Source organism: Podarcis erhardii (assembly GCF_964252035.2).
Source record: "Podarcis erhardii genome assembly, chromosome: 6".
Taxonomy (NCBI): Eukaryota; Metazoa; Chordata; class Lepidosauria; order Squamata; family Lacertidae; genus Podarcis; species Podarcis erhardii.
In genome coordinates, this window is record NC_138510.1 from 83,200,934 (window position 1) to 83,223,570 (window position 22,637).

The window sequence follows — 22,637 nt, forward strand, 5'->3', positions numbered from 1 at the left end:
GGCCCTGATGTTTTCTACAAACTAACTAAACATTAGAACCACAGAGTTGGACCATTGATTTTTCTAGCTCCATAAAATCTACATTAGCCACAGGTCTCCAGGGTTTCAGGCGGCAATCTTAATCCCAGCCATACCTGGTTAAATCTGGGACCTCTTCCTTACAAGGCATGGGGTCTGTCATGGACCTACATCCTTTCTGAAGTCTGAACCTTAAACTGATATTTATTCTCTTCTATCTTCCATCGTGCAGATTTTTTTAAAAATAAAATAATTCTATTAAGGTTCATGGAAGAAACTACGAAACATATCTTTTTTCTTTTTTTAACCACACCAAGACTTTTATCTAAATACAATAAAAACATAAAAAGGGAGGGGGGAAAGACACGGAGAAAGAAAAAGGGTAGAAAAGAGGTTAAACGTGAAAGACAGAAAAATAAGATTCAGAAAATAATTTTTGATTTTTTAAAAGCGCTCATGAAATGCACATCATGAAATTCTTCTTTCATTTGGCACCTTTCGTCTTGATTTCTTCTTCTTCTGATAATGATAAAACAGTGCAAGTTGATGCCTTGATTTTGGCTCTTATTCACCCTCATAAATTGCTGCCGTTTGAGTTGCTGGCGGATTAATTCTGGGCGTATTCTGTTCGCTGCTCTGATGTGCTGAGTTTGTTGGGCATATCTCACATGCTTGTTCTAGTATTGGCGTAGCTCAGCTGGTGCAAACGTAGCAGGGGAAGAGAATCCCGGTTGCCCACTGGTATTTGGCTGCCATGCCATCGAGATTTACTGTGAGCATGGCAATTACTGCAGAACAGCTGTTGGTTACTGTTCTGTTGCTCTAGTCCTATATACATGTTGCATCATGCCCAGCTCCATACTGATGACTTTGTATTTACAAGTTCAAGAAAACGTTATTCCCCTCCCCAATGATTGTGCTGGTGTTCCTCGTGTTAGCATTGCTGTCATATTCTGAAGCAGCTTTGTGCTATCCCTACATTATCCCTATTTTTTTAAAGGAGTCAGTGAACTGCCAGTGACTCTTTAAAAAAAGGGTAAAAAGGTACAGGACCCCTGGATGGTTAAGTCCAGTCAAAGGCAACTATGGGGTTGCGGCAGTGGCAAAGCTGCATGCTCCGCTACCGGGGGGTGGAGAGCAGGTGGGGGTGTGGCTGGCACCCCCTGGGGGCATGACATGCATCCCAGGAGCGTGGCACTCCACCCGCAGGGGCGTGACACACATCCCAGGGGCGTGGTACGCCGCCTGCGAGGGCGTGGTGTGTGTTCTGGGGGCGTGATGCCCAGGGCACGGGGAGGGTATGGCATGTGTCTGGGGAGACAGCTGCAATGGAACCCTACCGGAATAGTAGTGCTAGGGGTAGTCTGCTCCCTCCGCACCCCATTCCTCCGCCAGTGGGTTGCGGTGCTCATCTCGCTTTTAGGCCGAGGGTGCCGGTGTTTGTCCACAGACAGTTTTCCGTGTCTTGTCACCAGCATGACTAAACCACTTCTGGCGCAACGGGACACCATGACGGAAACTAGACCGCATGGAAATGCCATTTACCTTCCCGCTGCAATGGTACCTATTTATCTGCTTGCACTGGTGTGCTTTCAAACAGCTATGTTGGCAGGAGCTGGGATGGAGCAATGGGAGCTCACTCCATCATGGGGATTGAAACTGCCGACCTTCTGATCGGCAAGCCCAAGAGGCTCAGTGATTTAGACCACAGCACCACCCGCATTCCTGCCAGTGACTCTAAGGCAGGTGCAGCAGAGGTGGCACCTTCCATATGTTTGGGGATACAAATCCCATCATCCCTGCCCATTGGCCATGCTGGTTGTGGCTGAAAGGAGCTGAAGTTCACAACATTTGGGAAGGCACCATGTTCCCTACTCTTCCTCTATATATTTGTGTCTCTTAGGTCTATCAAGTTACTCTGGAGAGGAATGGCTCTCCATAAATGGTGGACTTGGAGGATGAAAGTCCATGGCATGGTTGTCAGGACTTAGTCCTGCTCAAACCTGGAACCTGAGGTCTTGGAGGAGACGGCACAGGGAGAACAAGACCCTCTGGCAGATCTTGCCTTGAGACACGCTGTTGGATCTAGATATCCCTGCTCTAGGACTGGTGGTCATCGCACCTGTTGCCTAGGTTCTTGGCTGGTTCTCAGGACGTCTCCATCTCTCCCAGGGCCATAGAGCTTCAGGGATGTGGGTAGCTGCACAGGAACCTATGTAGGAGGAAGGGGAAGGGCATGGAAGCACCTGCCATGATAAGAGCATTGCTATAGCAACAGCTCACATCCAAGCTCCAGTTTTCCTGAACCGGGGAAATGGACAAAGATGTCCAAAAAGGTGAGAATTGAACTAAGGGTAGACAAGTCTCAGCTGATGAGCACCACAGTCCCACGGACCCTTATTCATAGTATTTAAGTATTATTTATATAAGGTGCTCGTTTATATTAATGTTATGCACTGGCCAAGTTTTCTCTAGCATCCGTGGATTATTTTTTTTTTAATTCTGACCTGTTTTTGCACTCTCTTCACTTTGGTTTATATTTTGGGCTCAAAGGTGCTCTGCCTAAAACAAAGCTTGGCATCCCGCTTTCACTATAATGGGAATATAAAAATTGCCACGGCGTTACCCCATTTTGGCTAAACTGGATAAAAATTACAGGCACAGGAGCCCCTTCAAAATGGATAAGAATGCTAAATTGTCGACAAATAGATCTAGGGGCTTTGTGATGGAAGTAAAAGAGATTCACTTTCCCACATGGGAATCCCGCCTTAAAATGGATTAAGGCGCTACCTGTGTTAGATCAACTACAACTCCAGAATCCTTCTTAGTTTCATATTTCCAAGGTGGGGAGATTGACTTTCTCTCTTGCTCTCACATACCTTAAAAATAATTAAGAAGTAGCTGAATGGTATGTATTGTTTATGTCTTTTTAATTCCTTGTTTATGTTTTCTGGGCTTTACACTACAAGAGAATGTCTAGAATGCATCATGTGGAGTTCTGAAATGTTCTGAGTTTGCTTGTTTTTTGATGTTAAAGCAGAGCAAAATAAGAATACAGTGGTACCTCGGGTTAAGTACTTAATTCGTTCCGGAGGTCCGTTCATAAGCTGAAACTGTTCTTAACCTGAAGCACCACTTTAGTTAATGGGGCCTTCTGCTGCCGCCACGCCGCAGGAGCACGATTTCTGTTCTCATCCTGAAGCAAAGTTCTTAACCCGAGGTACTATCTGCGTTAGCGGAGTCTGTAACCTGAAGCTTATGTAACCTGAAGCATATGTAACCTGAGGTACCACTGTATTTTAACAACTTAAATGAATCTTTAACATAAAAAAAAGAATCTAGTGCTCTTACTTCTTGCAAAACCTATGGCTGTAGAGAAACATTGACATATAGAAATGTATAGCCCTATAAGTTTCAGAAAAAAGAAAAACAAGAGAGTGGCATGAGGCTTTGTGTGGGGGCCCTGATCCAACTTGGGAGTGGGGATTGACATCACAATTGAAGCATGCCCCCTTATCATGTTATTTTGCCACACACATGGAACCACCGCATACCATTAATGCATGATTTTGCCTATTTGGTGCTTCTACAATAGATTTCACTAGCATAGATAGGCAGTGACTTGCACAGACCACGTTAGGGCAATATTACTGCATCATCATCATATATTTACTTGGCTCCTTTCTAAGTCTTGGCCAGCCAGGACTACACTAAACCACGGTAGGGAGCAGTTAAGTGATGGGGGCATAGACAATGGGCACTCAACAACATGTTGCCTTACTCTGACTAGAAATAATCCAGAGTTGCACATCTCCAATGCTCCATGAATGGTACAAGTGTTGTACTTTAAGGACTGGTTCACATACAAACCCTGGGAGTAAATATTGTACATGCTGTGAGACACAGGAGTGAAACTTTGGCTCATGAAATCCGTCCCCCCAGCACAGAGAATGTGTTGTGGGGCACCTGGATATCAGATCACACATCTATATGAATGTATACTCCTCCACCACCCCATATATTCAGTCTACATCTTTTTTTATGCTTCCTGGATCACTGGATGCATGGAGAACACCTTTCAACCCAATAATTGTTGCTATGTCCCACAGTCTGTTAACTCTACCTGCGGAACCACTGTGTGTGCCAATTTAAATACTACAAAGACACCATCATAGGGTTGCCGTATTTCAAAAAGTGAAATTCTGTACAGAGTAGTTTTGGGGGTTTTCTTGGCAAAGTTGTTGAATTTTGTTTGGGGAGGGGGGCCAAAGTTGTTGAGTTTTTGAGCTACTTTTAAGGGAATTCTACGCTTCTGACATTGGTTGCCTTATGTCCAGGTTTTCCTGGACATTTAAGTGATTTCTGCCCAGATACTGTTTCCAAAGGCCGAATCCCGGCTACATCCAGGAAATTCTGGACATATGCCATTCTTACACCATCATTACATGAAGCAAGTCTCTGTTTTGTTTTGTTTTATTTGCTCTATGAATTCATCATAAGGATTTTTTAATTTTTTTTAGTGTGCATTTGCCAAACTATGTCTAGTGACCGTAAATCTGTCAGGGCTTGTTAACAGCAGCTCCCTGCGAACATTTGAAAACACAGTGACAAAAATAAACGCAGTGTGTATCGAGAGTCTCAGCATAGCCAGATTCAAAACTACGGGCCGAAAAACAGCCTGATTATTAACATGAAACCACAGGATTTGCTATGTTGGATCAGGCCATTGGTCTGTCAAATCAAGTAACCGGCCTTAGGCAACTGAGTGAAAAGTCCTTTCCATCTATAAAATGTCTAGCCAATGTGATGGATTGTATATGGGAGGGATTCCACCCCCCGGTCTCTACTGCTGCAGTCAACTTGTAAAAACACGGGATTTTAAGAGACATGGAAGAGGAAGAGGAGGAGGGGAAATGGATATAGAATTGTTTTGGCATTTGCATGCAATGCCCTGCCATAAAAAAGTTGTTCTACGAAACAAATTCGGTATACTGTATTTACATTCCTCAAAATTAAAAAAAAAAACCAGAAGACTCCAGTCTGGTGAATTTTAAACTTAAGTATTTTCAATTAAAGAAAAGGGCACATGTTATGGTTTGGTGACAGACATATCTAGCAGACAAATGATTCAGATGGCTATCACCTGGAATTTGGAAGATGATGATAGAGGGAAATGGCTCTCTTCCCCCAACTGGGCAGCATGTCACGTCCTAGCCTTGGGCAAATCATTCTCTCTCTGCCCCAATTCCCCATCTGTAAACAAAATAATAGCCTACTTAACAGCCTACCAAATATGGGCCATGTAAGGAGGCAATAAAGGAAACATTGGGACACACACAAACTTTGGTGACTATGGCAGCTTGTGTCTCTAGCGATTCAAATAAAAGTACAGTGGACGCTCGGGTTGCGAACATGATCTATGAGGGATGCAGGTTCGCAACCCGCAGCATCCGCAACCCTCATCTGTGCATGTACGACTGCCAAAACCTGGAAGTAACCCGTTCTGGTACTTCCGGGTTTCGGCTGTCCGCAACCCGAAAAAACGTAACCTGAAGTGTCTGTAACCTGAGGTATGACTGTACTGGACAAGATGCAGCAAAGTGTGGGATATTCATCCCAGTCAAATCAACAATTCATATTGTTGATTTGACTGGGATAAGCACATAATAGGGGCTGAAGCTCATAGTGTTTTCCTGTGGTATTTCCTAGAGACGATTCGGCGAGATCCACTGGTGGAGGAAGGGGGGTGCAGTGGGTGTGGTCCACCCCGGGTGTCATCCCTGAGGGGGGGTGCCTTCGCCATGCCACCCCCTTGGGATGCTAGCCCCACCCCCGCAGCATGTGCGCCGCCCCGGGTGCCAGACCAGCTAGCTCTGCCTCTGGTGAGATCACTTCCCTTTTGTGCCCAAACAGGAACGGGCGTAACTTTATATGCTCCTTCCTGCATCGGCACACACTTCTCCCCATCATGTCTGCAATGTGAGAGCATCTGTGTGTCTAGCTCAGACTCCATTTTTAAGCTAGCCTTTAGTATCTGTTAGTGACTTAATTAGCATTTTTAGCCTGCCTACACCGTGCTGCTGTATTTGCTATTCTTGAGTGAGTAAATGTTAATTTCACCTTTTCACTAAATTTTTTTGCGTGTGGTTATTATTTTCATGGGGAGAAAAGGGGGGGAGGGGTTAATACCAGGAACATCCAGTCTGCCTTAAAGCAGCCTGGATTATTAATACTAAAAGGCTAAAACTATCCAAACTCCCTTTTAATCTGCAAAGGAATGGCACTCTGCTGAACTCACTAACACAAGGAAGGCATCACTGGAGGAAAGGGGGGTGGGGGGAACGCACCACCCCCACACCATTGGGGAGCGGGGTACCATCGTGGCTGCCCCATAATGTGCAGCACCCCCCCCCCACTACGCCTGGTGAAATGCCCCCGTGGGCACACCACAGCCCAGCGGGAGGCACACCACGCCCCCCGGGACATGTGCCACGCCCCTGGGACACGCGCCAGCCATGCCCCCACCTGCTCTCTGCCCCCGGTGCCGGAGCATGCAGCTTCGCCAGTGCCTAGCATCTAATCAAATCCCAACAGAAGTTGACAAAACTGTGGGAGAGGTAAGCATTCTGACCATCGGAACTGATGGCATGGAATAAAGTGGGAAGGGGATCGTGCAAGGATAAGCAATCTGCTGACAGCTTACTCTGTCAAAGTGGCCGGAGAGCAAGCCATTTTATAGTCTTACAATGGCTCCTTGCATCAGCTGAACCCTGATGGGCTGGCAGAAGCAATGCTACCCCCAGGTCAACTAGAGAGCAACATAGCAGATGTTCCTCCTGCTCCAAGCAGATAGAGAGCAAGGTCTATAAGCCTTACCTTTGGAGATTCCAGGTGCTTAGGGATGGAGGAGAATTTTGTTCGGTCCACATTTCAAAGTGAACCTATTTAATTTCTAGTTTGTGGATTTGTATGCACTTCTTTGTGGAGGAAGCCATGGAAGTGAAATGGATATAAAACTGTTGTAGAATCAGAGCGTTACAAGTTGGCTTTAATAGCTATGTCATGAAAAAGATAGGACCAATAAACTTTATCAGGAACCTCAGAAATAGCCAGAGCTGAGGCTCAGTGTTTTATAAGGCCAACATAGGCTGGAAAGTTTAATATCTCCTCTGGCGAACCAACACACACACACAACCAAGTCTTTGTTTGATCTTTCTTATCAGAGTGCCCTTGCCTTTCTATATAAAACATAGGGTGGACAACATGCTAAACTTGGGGAGCTCTGGAATACTAGCTAGGATCAGGTAATGGATCTACCATGAGAGGTACATGGTAGACCCCCACAATTCAGATGTGAGAGATGCTTTAGCTTTGTGTGGCTTGGCCTGGTCTCTGCATGGAGACCATCTACACTGTCAATCCCCTACACTCAGCCGTGCCTTTCAATGTGAAATCAGGAGCCTGAGAAGCCACTGTCTGGACTAGATTTCCAAATTCTGCGGTCTTTGGATTAAAGAGCATTAAAAGTAATGGCGAGATGCTACGTTTGATCGCCAGCCTATCCCGGCACCAGTTGCGTTCCATTATTTAACAGCTGTGCAGCACATGCACCGTCGACAGAACGCACATGTGTGGTGCATTATCGTAATAAAAATGCAGATTCCTCTTGCAGCCCCCCACCCCCTCCTCCTCCTCTGGCTGCCTTAAATGTTCCGCCCTCCCGTTATCCCTGCACAATAACCTCTTCCATTTGTGTGAGAATTATGTGAGACATTTCTCAGCTCTTTGAGGGAAGAAGCACAAGGCATACCAGCCGCGTAAGAGCAGCCCGCCGAGCCTGCGGAGCAAGTAGCAACCCAGAGCCAGTAACGAGAGCATTTGGTTAGCATTACCGCTGTCGATTTATTGCAAGTCCTCGGCATGCACATCAAAAGTTATAAGCTTTTTAACATCCTGGGGAAATGAGATGAGGCTGGATGATTCCCCACTGTGATTCATGGTGTCAGGCTGGGATAATAGCAATAGGCAAGCTCCCTCTGACAGACTAAATGAGGATTTTTATTACCAGCAGGGACACCTTGGGGGTTTCATCCAAGAATCCCTCCGGCTCGTGCATTTAACACATCTCACGGCAAGGTGCAGAAAAGCAAACAACAACCAGAACAACAACAGCCACCACACAAAAATAAATAAATAAAAGGCTTCTGATAAATCACTCCATTAAGCAGACTTTAAAATCCAATATTTTACTGCGGCAGAAACAGCAAACTACCCCTTTATGGAATTTTTACCCTTATTATTTTAGCCATTGCTGCTGGAAGCTGTTCTCAAGCCATATGTCAACGTATGTAGTCTATTTGGGCTTGTGTTTTATGCCCCACTTTCTTTCCTCTGTTGCCTCTACTTTCAACCTCTCTCATGCTCCTGACAATTCAGCTGTTGCTAGTGATTCTTGGGTTTCCCTGACTGAAGTGACTGGAGCAGAGGGAGGGAGAGGACAAACACGTATTAAATGTGTTGCCTCCAAAATCTGGGAGAGGACTGTCAAGAGAGGAGTCCTGCAGGCTGCTTCTGCGTGCAGATCTTCCGTGTGCCTAAAGTTGGTTTTGTGGTTTCTAAGTGGGGAAGCCTTTTTCGGAGTCAGAATGGGCTGCTCTGCAAAGAAGAGATGGGGTGGGTGGAACAGGAACCAGACTCAACTCTGCAGATCACTGAAAATTTTAGGGGTTTGGAAGGAACCAAAGCATAGATGTCAACCTACAGATTTGAAAATAAGGGACCAGCAGCCTCGAAAATAAGGGATCAGCAGCCAAAATAAAGGATTTTCAGGGCACAGGTATGTTCAACTTCTGAGCCCCTCCGAACCAAAGGCAGAAAGCCCAGCCAGCAGCCAAACAAAGCCTCAAGCAGTGGTTCCCACAGTGCAGCAACCCGGCAAAGGGAATGCAGCAAGGAAAACCACTGTCACCTCTCCGCTGGGAAGCGCTGAGCAAAGGCGAGTCCCCAGGCAATGCGGCCGATTTGCTCGGCACAAGGCATGCAAGCTCCACCCCCCCCCAGTCGTTCTTAGACACAGTTGGAGCCTCCCTCCTCCCTGGCCAGCAGGGAGGGAGGGAGAGGAGCTGCTTCCTTTGAAACCTGGGAAATTTAAGGGACATCATCAATCAGGGACAGCAGCGAGACACGGCGCTGGGATAAGGGAGTTTCCCGCCAAAAAAGGGACGGTTGACAGCTATGAACCAAAGCAACGAAGGTCTTAGTAGGGGACAAGGCATGAAACTTGGTCCAAGTCCCAGACTGGCTTAGGGTCATTTCACAGGCTACAGCTGCTGCCTCCAACCACGAGCTCCACAATTACTGGCTCTCATACTGCACAAGTAATGTAAAAATATTTAATTAAAATAGGCAGGCTGGATCCCAAATTAGCAACCCCTTTGTACTCACATAATATGACCTACACTTATGATATGACACTTTGATGACTACCAACAGGGAGCAAAAATGTTACGCTGGTAACTTTTATGAATGGGCATCCACTCAGTGCCTAGGGAAGCTGTTTATGCAGAGGCCCTCCTGTACTGTAATTAGGGATGGATGGATCTGTCCATTTCCGTTTGCTCTGTTTCCCATTTTTCCAGCTCTCCACATTTTGCAGCAATTGGTTGCCTGCTCCTGATAGACCCTGGACTATGCTGCCTTTGGGGGTGATATTTGAAATTGCCTGTAAACATTTCGTTAGCTTGCTTCTTGCACTCTCCTCTCCTCTCCCCGACCCAGACTTTTCCCTTGGCTTGCGGAGGTTAAAGCTCTTGACGAAGCAATCCTAAATCCACCTGCCTCTGAGTAAACTCAGTTGAAAGCTGCTGCATTTTCATCTGAGAAAGCATGCATATGACCATGCTATAAAAGGAAAATGATGTTGCTTGACTCCAGTGAATGTAAATGCATATGAACACAATATATGCCAGCACACTCCTTCCTTTCTTCCCAGGCATGCACATGCACATATGCGCACGCACATGCACACACACACACACACAACACACACACACACACACAGAGAGAGAGAGAGAGAGAGAGAGAGAGAGAGAGGTGGGGAGTCACATATCCAAATAATAAATGGTGCTGAGTAAATTTGAATCACAGCTTTTTCACAATGTATCCAACCACTTCCTTGGCAAGATTAAATCGTCTGTTTTTAAATTTTCAAGAGGGGAAATGTTAAGCTCAATTTACAAACACATCCTTTGGAAACTAGTAATGGGCAGGTGGGGTGTGTGTGTGTGTGTGTGTGTGTGTGTGTGTCCAGCAGTGTTCCTTAGTGTGAGGACAGAGGTTACAAGTACACAGGACTGTCCCTTTTTCAGCTCTGACATGTTCGAAGGTAAGCGATCAGTGCAAAAGCATTGGGATGACCAGTGGAAATAAACTGGTAAAATAAACTGTTTTGAGAGAGGAAGGGAGGCAGGGAACCAGTTACTGTGTGTGAATTGGCTGCCCAGTGTCTCTTCACCAGGCCTGCTGGGCAACCCCAGTCCTATCTAAGCTCTGGTTCTTCCCTAACTTGAACGTTGTCCTCTCTCTCATGGTCCCTGGAGGTGAGGGGATTATGTCCCCCTGTCCATCAAGGAGTCTGTCCCTGCACTACAACCTTAGGCTTGGCTGAGAGTCGCAAGTTACAAATGCAGCTTCCTCCGTACGACAGGAGGTCTGGGTCGAATGTGATCATTTCAGAGCAGCCATGCTGGCAGTTAATGGGCTTTTCCTTCCTTCCCCTCTCCAGCTTTTCCTGTGGTTCGGTAGTTTCTCTCATCACTTGGCCTGAGCTGAGACACCTACTGGTAACAGCAGGGCGGCAGGAAGGCAACACACTTCTTGTTTGAAATAACACTCAGTGTGCGCATGATGGATCTTAACTGAAGGCAGGCTCCCAAATGAAACCGATGTCAGTCAACAGAGAAGATCTGTTTTTGCCTTTCTACAAACCCCTGCACCCGTGGTGGGGGGAGGGGGCAGTGGCTTAAGTCTATTTTTAAGCCATATTCTCCAAAAATGCTTGCAGCCATCATAATGTCTTTGTATACTGTGCAGTGTCTGCTGTTTTTGTCTCGTTAGCTCACTAGAAATTGCCGAATAAACCTTGTTGGTTTAGGAGTGGTTTTTGTGTGTGTTTGTGTCCATTTGTTTTTAGATAGTGCTGCACAAAATATTCACCACCTTTTACTTCCAGGTTGGAAACTATCAGTTTCTTCAGGAAAACGCTAACTTACTTTTCTTTTTTAAAACTGGCACGGCATAGCCTCAAAGATTTCTCCAATGAAAATAGGGACATCCTATTCCACCATCATCATTTTATTATTTATACCCTGTCCATCTGACTAGGTTGCCGCAGGTACTCTGTGTCAGGAGTGCATGCAGGAGCCAGGCCCTGTGACCAGTAGGGCTTCGCAGGACTAGGGCCTTCCTAAGTTTGTTCTGGAGAGGCAAGGCACGGCCGCACAGGTGAGGCAGCTTGGTAGCTCACTGCACCTGGTGGCAAGAGCTGGGAAGGGATATAAGGTCAGCATTTCCCTTTGGCTCTTTGCCACAGCAACGCATTTCCTGCCTTGCTGTGTTTGGCTTCTTGCTTCCTGATCCTTGGCTTCTTGACTCCTTGCTTCTCGACCCTCGGAACCTTGACTTCGTGACTCCTTGCTTCTCGACCCTCAGACCCTTGACTTTGTGACTCCCTGTTTCCTGACCCTTGGACCCCTGGACTCTCATTCCTGCTCCCACGCTGCTATCTTGCCCCCGGTCCCAACATCCTCAGCCAGGAATTCAATCGCCTGTAGACCAGACTGTGACACTCTGGGTAGCTTACAACAACAACTACTACTACTACTACTACTAATAATAATAGAACATTTAAAAAACTTCCATATGAAGGGCTGTTTTCTAAAGGTTGTATGGTTACTTATCTCCGTTGCTCAGGGGTTACATAACTCCATACCCTCCCAACATTTCTCTGGTGAAAATAGGGATGTCCTAAGGAAAAGCGGGACATTCTGGAATCTAATCAGAAACCAGGATGGCTTCTGTAAATCTGGGACTGTCCCTGGAAAACAGGGGCACTTGGAGGGTGTGGTGTGGTATTCTTGTCCCTGTAGTTGCTTTTCCTGTGCTATTTTCCCCCTTAGAAGCTGGTCTTTCCTTCCCAGATCAATCACTTGGGTGATTTTACTTAATCAGTGACATTGCAATTCAATTTTGCTGCAAGATGCTATTGATGAGGGTGAGTGAGGGAAAGTGCAGGGGGGGGGCACTGTTTAAATGAATAAGCAAATATTTTCACAATGAGTGGTGAAAAAATACGCCCCCCTCAAAAAAGGCACGGCCAAATTGTTCAAAAGAAACTCCAAGTGGTTGCAGTCCTGTGTTTTTGGTCTGTATAATGCCATTTAAACATTGTTACCGTCAAAAGAATCTGACAAGTTTCTGTCATGTTATTGAACGAAACAAAAATGGAAATATCCTAGCAGTGCTCTACTTTGAGACATACTGGCCCACATCAAACTCTGCTGAGGAACTTAAGCCTATTGATTTCACTGAATATAAGTATAGCTAAGGGACGTGGGTGGCACTGTGGGTTAAACCACAGAGACTAGGGCTTGCCGATCATAAGGTTGGCGGTTCAAATCCCCACGACGGGCTGAGCTCCCATTGCTCGGTCCCTGCTCCTGCCAACCTAGCAGTTCAAAAGCACGCAGTACAAGTAGATAAATAGGTACTGCTCTGGCGGGAAGGTAAACAGTGTTTCCCTGCACTGCTCTGGACGGTTAAGTCCAGTCAAAGGCGACTATTGGGTTGCGGCACTCAACTCGCTTTCAGGCCGAGGGATCTGGCGTTTGTCCACAGACAGCTTTCCGGGTCATGTGGCCAGCAGGACTAAACCGCTTATGGTGCAACTGTGATGGAAACCAAAGTGCACAAAAATGCTGTTTACCTTCCCACCGCAGCAGTACCTATTTATCTACTTACACTGGTGTGCTTTCAAACTGCTAGGTTGTCAGGAACTGGGACAGAGCAACAGGAGCTCACTCTGTCACGGGGATTTGTACTGCCAAACTTCTGATTAGCAAGCCCAAGATGCTCAGTGGTTTAGACCACAGCACCACCCACATCCTATTGAGCCAGGATGTGGGGCTTACATCAGTGTAGCTCTGCTACCCCAGGAATTGGTCAGCTGAGATGGAGATCCAATGGATCCTAACATGCTCACTTGGGTGGATCTTGGTTTGGACTGCTGCAAGTCAGTCTCTTTGATTTTAACAGAACTTACTTACAAAGGAGTCCTATCAAACGGCAAACAGATGCTTTCTCTCTGTCTTCAAGTAAAGGTGGCTAAAGCTCAGGAACTGACTGTTATAGACTATGTCCAATATTAACGGGTATTATAGGAAATTTCATGGGGAGATTTTGCATGCCCGAGAAATCCGCTCTGTGAAAATGGGATTACTGAGAACATATTGCACTGACCTCCAGCTGCGCTTTCTTTCCCCACTTGAGAGTTTGCTAGTTTAGTTCGCATGCAATTCCAAGTATATTCAATAATGATTAGTTGGTTCTGCTTGTATGGCAGGTGAAATAGGGACCCAAAGTGATTTTTAAAATGCACAAGGGATTGGTTGTGTTTGTAAAATATATGCGGAGGTAATTTGGGGGCTTTCAAAGAACTGGGTTATTAGACACCCACGTTTGGATAAATTAACATTCACTTTTAAGACAGTGCAAAAGTATAAGATTCTTTGGAAAGCTGTTGCACATTGTGCAACAGATGGGCAGAGTATAAATAATAAAATTATTGTGATTGTTATTGTGAAACAAGAGCCTGGAATTTCAGTTTCATACAGTAGTCTCATTCTCCCAATTAAATGGTTAGAGGTAATTTTACGTAATGAAATTGCGTGTCCAGAGGTTGCAACAGAATAATGAAGCTACTGGTTACATTATGTAGGAGTAGTAGGAAGCACAGCTGAGAATGACCCTGGTAGTCATGAATATGAGAGAGAAAGTTGTATACAATACTGTAGGTCAAGAAGATTGCTAGAACAACTTAGTGGGCACAGAGAGCCGGGAAGGAAAAGATGACTGACAGTTGTGGAAGATACAGAAGAGCTTTTGGGGGAAAAGAGACAGAATCTAGTACGTTGCATGGCTTGCTCAATAAACCCTCTCCATAGAAAAGAAAAGAATGGACTGTGGGTGAATGGAAACGAGACCTCAAAGGTGAACAAGAAATTGTCTGAACATGACTACACCACAGACAGGCTTTAGGGGTCACGTGGCATTGTCTGGGCAGGTGCCAATTGATCTGCAAAGGCACGGTTTAGCAGCATATCGGAAGCGCTCACTGGCATGAAGTCAGCAGAGCAAGGGTTCAAAACAGTGCCTTTGAGGGCAAACAGGAGCCAGGGCATGGGGTTCTGTGGGGAACCACACGGAACACCAGCCTAAATTTGGAGCACTATCCAGTTCAGGGCTCTGTGCAGCTGCTTCTCCTTCAAAACAAAAATGGGCTGCTTAAGCATCTATTATTATTTTTTTAAGCATGTAGTTTGGCCCTCTAAGAGACTGCAGTTTGCGCTACATGCTATGCTCTCTTCCATTTCCTCTTTTTGTTGTTGTTGTTTAGTCATTTAGTCTTGTCTGACTCTTTGTGACCCCATGGACCAGAGCATGCCAGGCACTCCTGTCTTCCACTGCCTCCCGCAGTTTGGTGAAAGTCATGCTGGTAGCTTCAAGAACACTATCCAACCATCTCGTCCTCTGTCGTCCCTTTCTCCTTCTGCCCTCCATCTTTCCCAACATCAGGGTCTTTTCCAGGGAGTCTTCTCTTCTCATGAGGTGGCCAAAGTATTGGAGCCTCAGCTTCACGATCTGTCCTTCCAGTGAGCACTCAGGGCTGATTTCTTTAAGAATGGATAGGTTTGATCTTCTTGCAGTCCATGGGACTCTCAAGAGTCTCCTCCAGCACCATAATTCAAAAGCATCAATTCTTCGGCGATCAGCCTTCTTTATGGTCCAGCTCTCCCTTCCATACATCACTACTGGGAAAACCATAGCTTTAACTATACGGACCTTTGTTGGCAAAGTCCTCTTTTTGAGTTGCATCACATCTGAGATAATGCAAAAGCTTGCATGCCAAATGAATTGTTTTCCTATTCTTTTACCTTTCCCTCTGCTGTTTTTCGAACATATAATCTTGCTGATTTCATTTGTGTGTTAGCTGTAGGCTAGGGTTGGGAAACATGTGATTCCCCCCAAGAAGCTGCTGAATTCATCTCCCAGTGGTCCCTGCTTGCATGGCTAATTGTCAGGGATGATGGGAGTCGTAGTCCAGGAACATCTAGGCGGCTGCAGATTTCCTCCTCCTGCTGTAGGCATTCACCACTTAACCATTCTTTTCAACTTAAGAGTTGTATATAAGAAAGAAAATGCTACTCTTTAATAGCTGCAGTATAGGAATGCTACTTTTTAATAAATATGATTCAGGAGTAAGGAGAGCAACTGACTTGTTCATACAGTTGGGAAACTGAATGTACCCTGCAGAGACACTTCCCTGCCTCTGCACAATTCCAGCATAGTGCTGAATGCAGCTAGTGATAGGAACTGGGGCAAAGACACCAAGAGGCAGAGATCAGGCAGGTTACTGTAGAAGCCAGGGGCACCCCACCTCCTTCTGCGACCGGCTTCCCTCTCCTCTGGTCTCTCAGCACCAGAAGAGGTATGAAGATAGTGGAGCAAAGGCAGACAAGGCATCAGAGTCTCAGATTGCTTGGGAAGGACCAAGGGAGGAGGAGCCTTAGTGAGGACCTCCATTCAGTCTTCACAACTGCCTTGGGGCAAGATCTACTGGGAAGACTTGCTGCTCTTACTAGGTCTGGCCTCTAATAATAATAATAATAATAATAATAATAATAATTTATACCCTGCCCATCTGGCTGGGTCCCCCCAGCCACTCTGGGCGGCTTCCAACAAAACACTAAAATACAATAACCTATTAAACATTAAAAGCTTCCCTAAACAGGGCTGCCTTTAGATGTCTTCTAAAAGTTTGACATCTGGTGGAAGGGCGTTCCACAGGGCGGGCGCCACTACCGAGAAGGCCCTCTGCCTGGTTCCCTGTAACTTGGCTTCTCGCAGCGAGGGAACCACCAGAAGGCCCTCGGTGCTGGACCTTAATGTCCGGGCAGAACGATGGAGGTGGAGATGCTCCTTCAGGTATACTGGACCGAGGCCATTTAGGGCTTTAAAGGTCAGCACCAACACTTTGAATTGTGCTCGGATACGTACTGGGAGCCAGTGTAGGTCTTTCAAGACTGCTTCTTTGAATAAAGAGTTATCTTTGCTGGCACCGTGCAACTTATTGCTGACCTGCTCCCGACACCATGCACCTGAATCGGCCTTGGGTTTGGCGAGAAAAGGGAGTTCCACCTGGTCACAGGCAGGAAAATGCATCTAGGCTTGCAAAGTACAAGCTGTTTATATCAGTAGGAATCAGAAGCTTGAGCTGGTACAGAATTCACCACCCAGGTTGCTCATCTGAGCAAGACAGTTTGAGCATATTACACTAATGCTGGCCCGACACCACTGGCTGCCAGTTAGTTTCCAGGCCTAATTCAAAATGCTGTTCTTGACCTACAAAGCCTTTGAGGACTGCAATACCTCAAAGACCGCCTTTCCTCATCTGAGGCCCTTCTTCATGTGCCTCCTCCATTTAAAGTCCGGAGGGTGGCAACACAAGACTGGGCCTTCTCTGCAGTGGCCCCTTGTTTGTAGAATATTCTCCCCAGGAAGGCTTGCCTGGTGCCTTCATCACATATTTTTAGGCGCCAGGTGAAAACCTTCCTCTTCAGCCAGGCCTTTGACTGATTAATATTCTACAGCCTTTTAGATGTGTCTGTGGGAAGGGGGTATGTGATTGTTTTGCTGTTCTGACGATGCACAAGAAAGTATGTGCTTACTCGCTGACTGACATGGGTTTAACACACAGGAGAGTAAGTGGTTCACCACCCCTGCTGACTGCCATCAGAAGTGGATTCCATGCTACATAAGAATGGTGAGAAGAACCATGTACAAACTATACAGCAGAAAATCCAGAGAAGTATGAAATCTGAAGGACAATTATGTTTCAATCTGCACATTACTCTTGGAGCTGCAGATCAGGGTTTTAAGGAGTGTGATCAGCCAAGGTTTCTGCAGAAGCAGCTTTCAGGCACTTCCAAAGAAAAGACTTTGAGGTGCCACATTAATTAGGAAATTAGTAATCTTGTTTGTCATTCATTGGACATTGTACACTGTGTCACCCAACCACTGTGATGGGTGTGATGGTTCTGCAAATGTATAGAGATATTCCAAAAGAAACAAAAACAGAGTGCTCTACCAACAACTGCTCTGTGAGAAGGATTCCAATGGAGAGAGAGAGGGAGAGTCAAGCTCCTCAACACTCACCATCTCTGGGTGCTCTGCAATCAACTGAGGGGGGCAATTGGGTTGTTGTTTTTTATTTTTATTATGTATTTTGTGGTTTTATATCTTGATTTTTTTCTGTGAACCGCCCTGAGACCCCCGGATATTGGGTGGTATATAAATTCAATTTACAGTGGTACCTCGGGTTACATACGCTTCAGGTTACAGACTCAGCTAACCCAGAAATATTACCTCAGGTTAAGAACTTTGCTTCAGGATGAGAACAGAAATCGTGCTCCGGCGGCGCGGCAGCAGCAGGAGGCCCCATTAGCTGAAGTGGTGCTTCAGGTTAAGAACAGTTTCAGGTTAAGTACAGACCTCCTGAACGAATTAAGTACTTAACCTGAGGTACCACTGTATTAATTGTTGTTGTTGTTGTTGTTTCCATGTTTTTATCCTGTATTTTATTCTATGAACTGCCCTGGGATCTTATGTTGAAGGGCGGTATATGAATCTAATATAATGAATGAATTAATGAATGAGCTCTTACCTGTGTACTCAAGAGGGCAAACACACTCATAATTCCCTATCAGGTTGAGGCATGTGGCACCATTCAGGCAAGGATCTGAAGCACACTCATCCACTTCCAGGTTACAGTGCCTCCCTTGGTACCCTGGCACACAGTAGCAGGCGTACCCACGGACCTGGTCCCTGCACACTGCTCCGTTGAGGCAAGGGCTGGAAAGGCATTCATCAATGTCAGCTTCGCAGGATGGACCTGTGTACCCTTCCGTACAGAGGCAAGTGGGGCCACCGGGCTCCTTCAAACACGTGCCTCCGTGGCTGCAGAAATGCGAGCCGCAGGTGCTGGCAGCGGTTTCGCAGGTAGGTCCGCCGTACCCCGCGGGGCAGGTGCAAGTAAAGCTGAGGTTCCCTGCAGCGCTTGAGCAGGTGGCGTTGTGAAGACACGGGCTGGAGGAGCAAGGGTCGTAGGGTTGCTTGGCACACCTTTTGGCCGGGGTGACACCTGGCGAGTCCGGACAGCCGCAGCCGCCCTCTGCGGCAGCACCGCCACATTCCGGATCCTTTTGGCAAGAGCTCGAGAGGCACCTGGGACCATCTTTGAGGCAAAGTGACTCTAGAAAAGGAAAGGCAAGCGGTTAATGGGCAACTCCGGGGATGATTAAAATGTATAGCAAGAAGTGGGGTGGCTACAACAAAACGTTGTCGTCTATCCTAAGGGTTGGGGTTGGGGGAGAGAAATTCTGTTCAGGTTGCAGTTTTTAAGGAGAACCTTACAAACTCACCTTTCCCAAAACAATACATGAGTCAAAACACAGCATTCCTTCAATTTATTTTCTTAATTTTGCAATGCACTTCTCCAGCCAAGCGATGTGTACCCCCCCAAAATGCATATATTGGGGTGAAGTGTGCACAGAAATGCATCTATCGGTGAACCATGACATGCAAAAGTGCAATTTATTATGGAAAATAAGTGTCAGGTAGTTTAAGAATTCCAATTCTCCCTCTGCCTTCTGTTTACATTCTCATTTTCTCTGCTGACACTGCATACAGGAACAGGGACCTGCAAAGCCAGGGGAACAAATACAGTCCTCCATGCCTCTCAACCTGGCCTTCAGGACCCGCCCAAGGCCACATTCCTCACATCTGTTATTTTATCTGCACATTATTTTCCTCCTTCCCTCTTGTCTTCATAATCATTTAGACTGCAGGATCTGTGTGTAGAGACTGTGGAGGTTACACCTGTGTTCTGTGCGAAATTTATCATAGCTTTAGGTAAAGGTAAAGGTACCCCTGACCGTTAGGTCCAGTTGCGAACGACTCTGGGGTTGCGGTGCTCATCTCGCTTTATTGGCCGAGGGAGCCGGCGTACAACTTCCGGGTCATGTGGCCAGCATGACTAAGCCGCTTCTGGAGAACCAGAGCAGCACACGGAAACACCGTTTACCTTCCCGCTGGACTTTGATATGCTTTCGAACTGCTAGGTTGGCAGGAGCAGGGACCGAACAACGGGAGCTCACCCCATTGCAGGGATTTGAACTGACGACCTTCTGATCAGCAAGCCCAAGAGACTTAGTGTTTTATGCCTCATTTTGCCATTTGCAGAGGGGTTTTTTTACTTATTAATCATAAGCTTCCTTAGAGATGTTATGAGGCTGCATGCAAATGTAATTAATAATAATAATGAAAATGCATCATCACAAAAAGAGGTACAGTTTTGCATAAAATTTACACATGCTAATTCAGATGTATAGGCACAACTTTAGAAAGGATTGCGGTGATATAAGAAAAAATGCAGTACACCTTGCTATAATAAGGAAAAATGTGACCAGGTGAATCTGTTGTCTGGGTTTCTTTTGCAGTTTATTATCTTCAAACCAGACTTGGACCAGAGCAGCCTTTCAAATAGAGGACTGTCGTCCGATAGCCCTGCGAACAGAGGACTGCTCTCTATAAAGCAGGGCACAGTGCCACCCTACCATAACATCCTTCTCAAGACACAGGCTGAACTGGATTGTGTGCAGGAAAATGGAAAGTCAAAGACAGGAGAGCTTCTTGACTTCTGACCTTTCCGTGCAGGAAAGCAAGTCTCTGATTCCACGAGAGCCGCTTTTCCTGTGTGCTGCGACCTGCCGTTTGAGTAACCCCTGCTGCGGGGTATCTGCCTGCTGCGCATAGGCACATGGGCTTCCTCATGCTCAAGGTGCAAACATCTGTTCTTCGATCAAGAATATTGTCCCAATTAACAGTGTCAGAAAGGAGTGTAAAAAGGGTTTGAGGGAGGAGGGTGGGATTGAAACCTTCCGTGAGGTTGGGAGCAAGCTCTTTCTTTGAATGCAGAATAGGAATCGCACAAGTCAACCCCCCCCCTCCCCAATTCTCAACCAATTAAGATCACTTAGCAGTGACCTGGTTTGACAGAGATTTCTTAAAAAATTAATATTTAACATCCAAAAAAATTAAAATAAACTGCCGATCACTTTGGATTTAGACTGACTGACACATGAAGTAATTCTCCAAGTCTCTTTAAAAGGCATCACGGCGTTAACCTAATTACTGGAGGAATTAGTGCCAAACATTTTACCCCATCGTTGAGGCCTTTTGATGTAACTGAGATGCTTGGCAAGAGGATCCCCCCTCCTCGGAAAATGGAATATATTAGAATCTGAAGTCAAGAAGAGTTTTCTCAAGATGTTTGCTCACAGTAAAGAGTGACATCTGCTGGTTGGCATCAGTACTAATAAAATATTACAGAAATCTGGTTTAAAAACCCCAAAACCTATGTGAACTAAACTGTTGGGAGTGGTCAGCATATGCCTTTACAGCAAAATTGATATACAGTAAAGGGAGGTAAGTGAGCTGGGAAAAGCAAAGCAAATATCTGCAGCTGTCCTTACACTCACTTCTCCCAGCCTCTGCACTTAGGTACATGAGCAGAACCAAGTCCACAATGAATGTTTGTGTGCAAGGGCTTTTACCTATGGACAAAATCCAGCATCAGCAGACTTCAGCTCATGAGTTCCTGCTCACTAGTCCTGCCTGTGGCAGAGCATAACGCAGTACCCAGGAACAGCTGGCATGGTGGAGACGGTGCTGCAGAGCTGTCATCCCGACACTGGTACCACAGCTGCTTACATGCCAGTGCAGTGCAGCCTGCAAGGTCCATGGGCAAACTGGCAACATCAATGTGGTGCTCCAACCAGTGTGCCAGCATACCCTCAAGCTCACTGCCTGGCACCTGCACCATCCAGATAAGTGGCAGCGAAACTAGTGTCAGGTAGGTAAAGGTAAAGGACCCCTGGACGGTTAAGTCTAGTTAAAGGTGGCTATGGGGTTGCGGCGCTCATCTCGCTTTCAGGCCAAGGGAGCCAGCTTTTGTCCACAGACAGCTTTCCAGGTCATGTGGCCAGCAGGACTAAACCGCTTCTGGTGCAACAGAACACCGTGACGGAAACCAGAGTGCACGGAAATGCTGTTTACCTTCCCGCCGCAGCGGTACCTATTTATCTACTTGCACTGGCATGCTTTCAAACTGCTAGGTTGGCAGGAGCTGGGACAGAGCAATGGGAACTCACTCTGTCATGGGGAATTGAACAGTTGACCTTCTGATTGTCGAATCCAAGAGGCTCAGTGGTTTAGACCACAGTGCCACCCGCTGTGGTGTAAAGTCACATGAGCTGGTGCTTATCCCAAGTGATGACAGGGGTGGCTGTAAGGGCTGCAATCCTGCTGCCTCTCCATGACTGCCACTGCTGGCCTCCACTCTTAGGCAGCTCGTAGCAGCTCCTGGAGAGTGGGAGAACAGGAGGAGAGGCCGCCACATCGTGGCTGAGCCCCACAGGATGTGCTGGCTCAGAGGGGCAGGGAGAGGGCAGGGCTTCCCTGGGCAAAAAGAAAGGGAATTGAGGGCAAGGAGTCATATATAATGCTTTGTGTATCCGTGCCTAATTTTGCTCTTTTAAAACAAAAATTGGTGTCTGTTTTTCTTTTTGTAAATCTACCAAATAATAAAATAGAATAAAATCAGGTTTAAGGGGCTTTCTCAGGACAGTGGTGGGTGTATGTTCTGTGTCCCACTGATGGCACTCACCCTTCTTCTGATAGGAAATGCTTGGGGGGGGGGACACACAAAAAATGGGGAGGTGTCAAGGAGGGTCAGTTGCAGGAGGAGCGAGAAATGTCCCTATTTTCGCCTGAGGAATGTTGGAGGGTATGTTACAGCTTCTTGAGGCCTTGATTTACCTGCCTAAATTGGAAGGAATCCCACCAAAACGTGGAGTGTAGGGATAGCCCTTCAGATGTGGGCCACTCCCACCATCCCCAAGCATTGGCTAGGATGGCTGGAGCTGATGGGAGTTGTAGTTCAAAAATATCTGAGGACACCATATTGGTTAAACCTGATGCACTGCTAGAAAGTTTCAAGTAATAGCGACCATCAGTTTGTGTGTGCTGTGGTTGGTTCGGAGGCAAGAACAGTTGCCGTCTGGCTTGTGGGTGAGCAGTATGTTAGTACAGTGGTACCTCGGGTTACAGATGCTTCAGGTTACATACGCTTCAGGTTACAGACTCCACTAACCCAGAAATAGTGCTTCAGGTTAAGAACTTTGCTTTAGGATGAGAACAGAAATTGTGCTCCGGCGGCGTGGCGG

The 22,637-nt window shown here is 46.4% G+C and overlaps 1 protein-coding gene across 1 annotated transcript in view; it reads right to left on the bottom strand.

Moving 5' to 3' along the window:
- Window positions 1–22,637, bottom strand: part of CRB1 (crumbs cell polarity complex component 1) — a 138,925-nt gene that overhangs the window by 86,654 nt on the left and 29,634 nt on the right. The window contains exon 2 of the mRNA XM_081866237.1: window positions 18,017–18,604. Within this exon, the coding sequence (XP_081722363.1) occupies window positions 18,017–18,604 (588 nt within the window). The remainder of the gene's footprint in view (window positions 1–18,016; window positions 18,605–22,637) is intronic.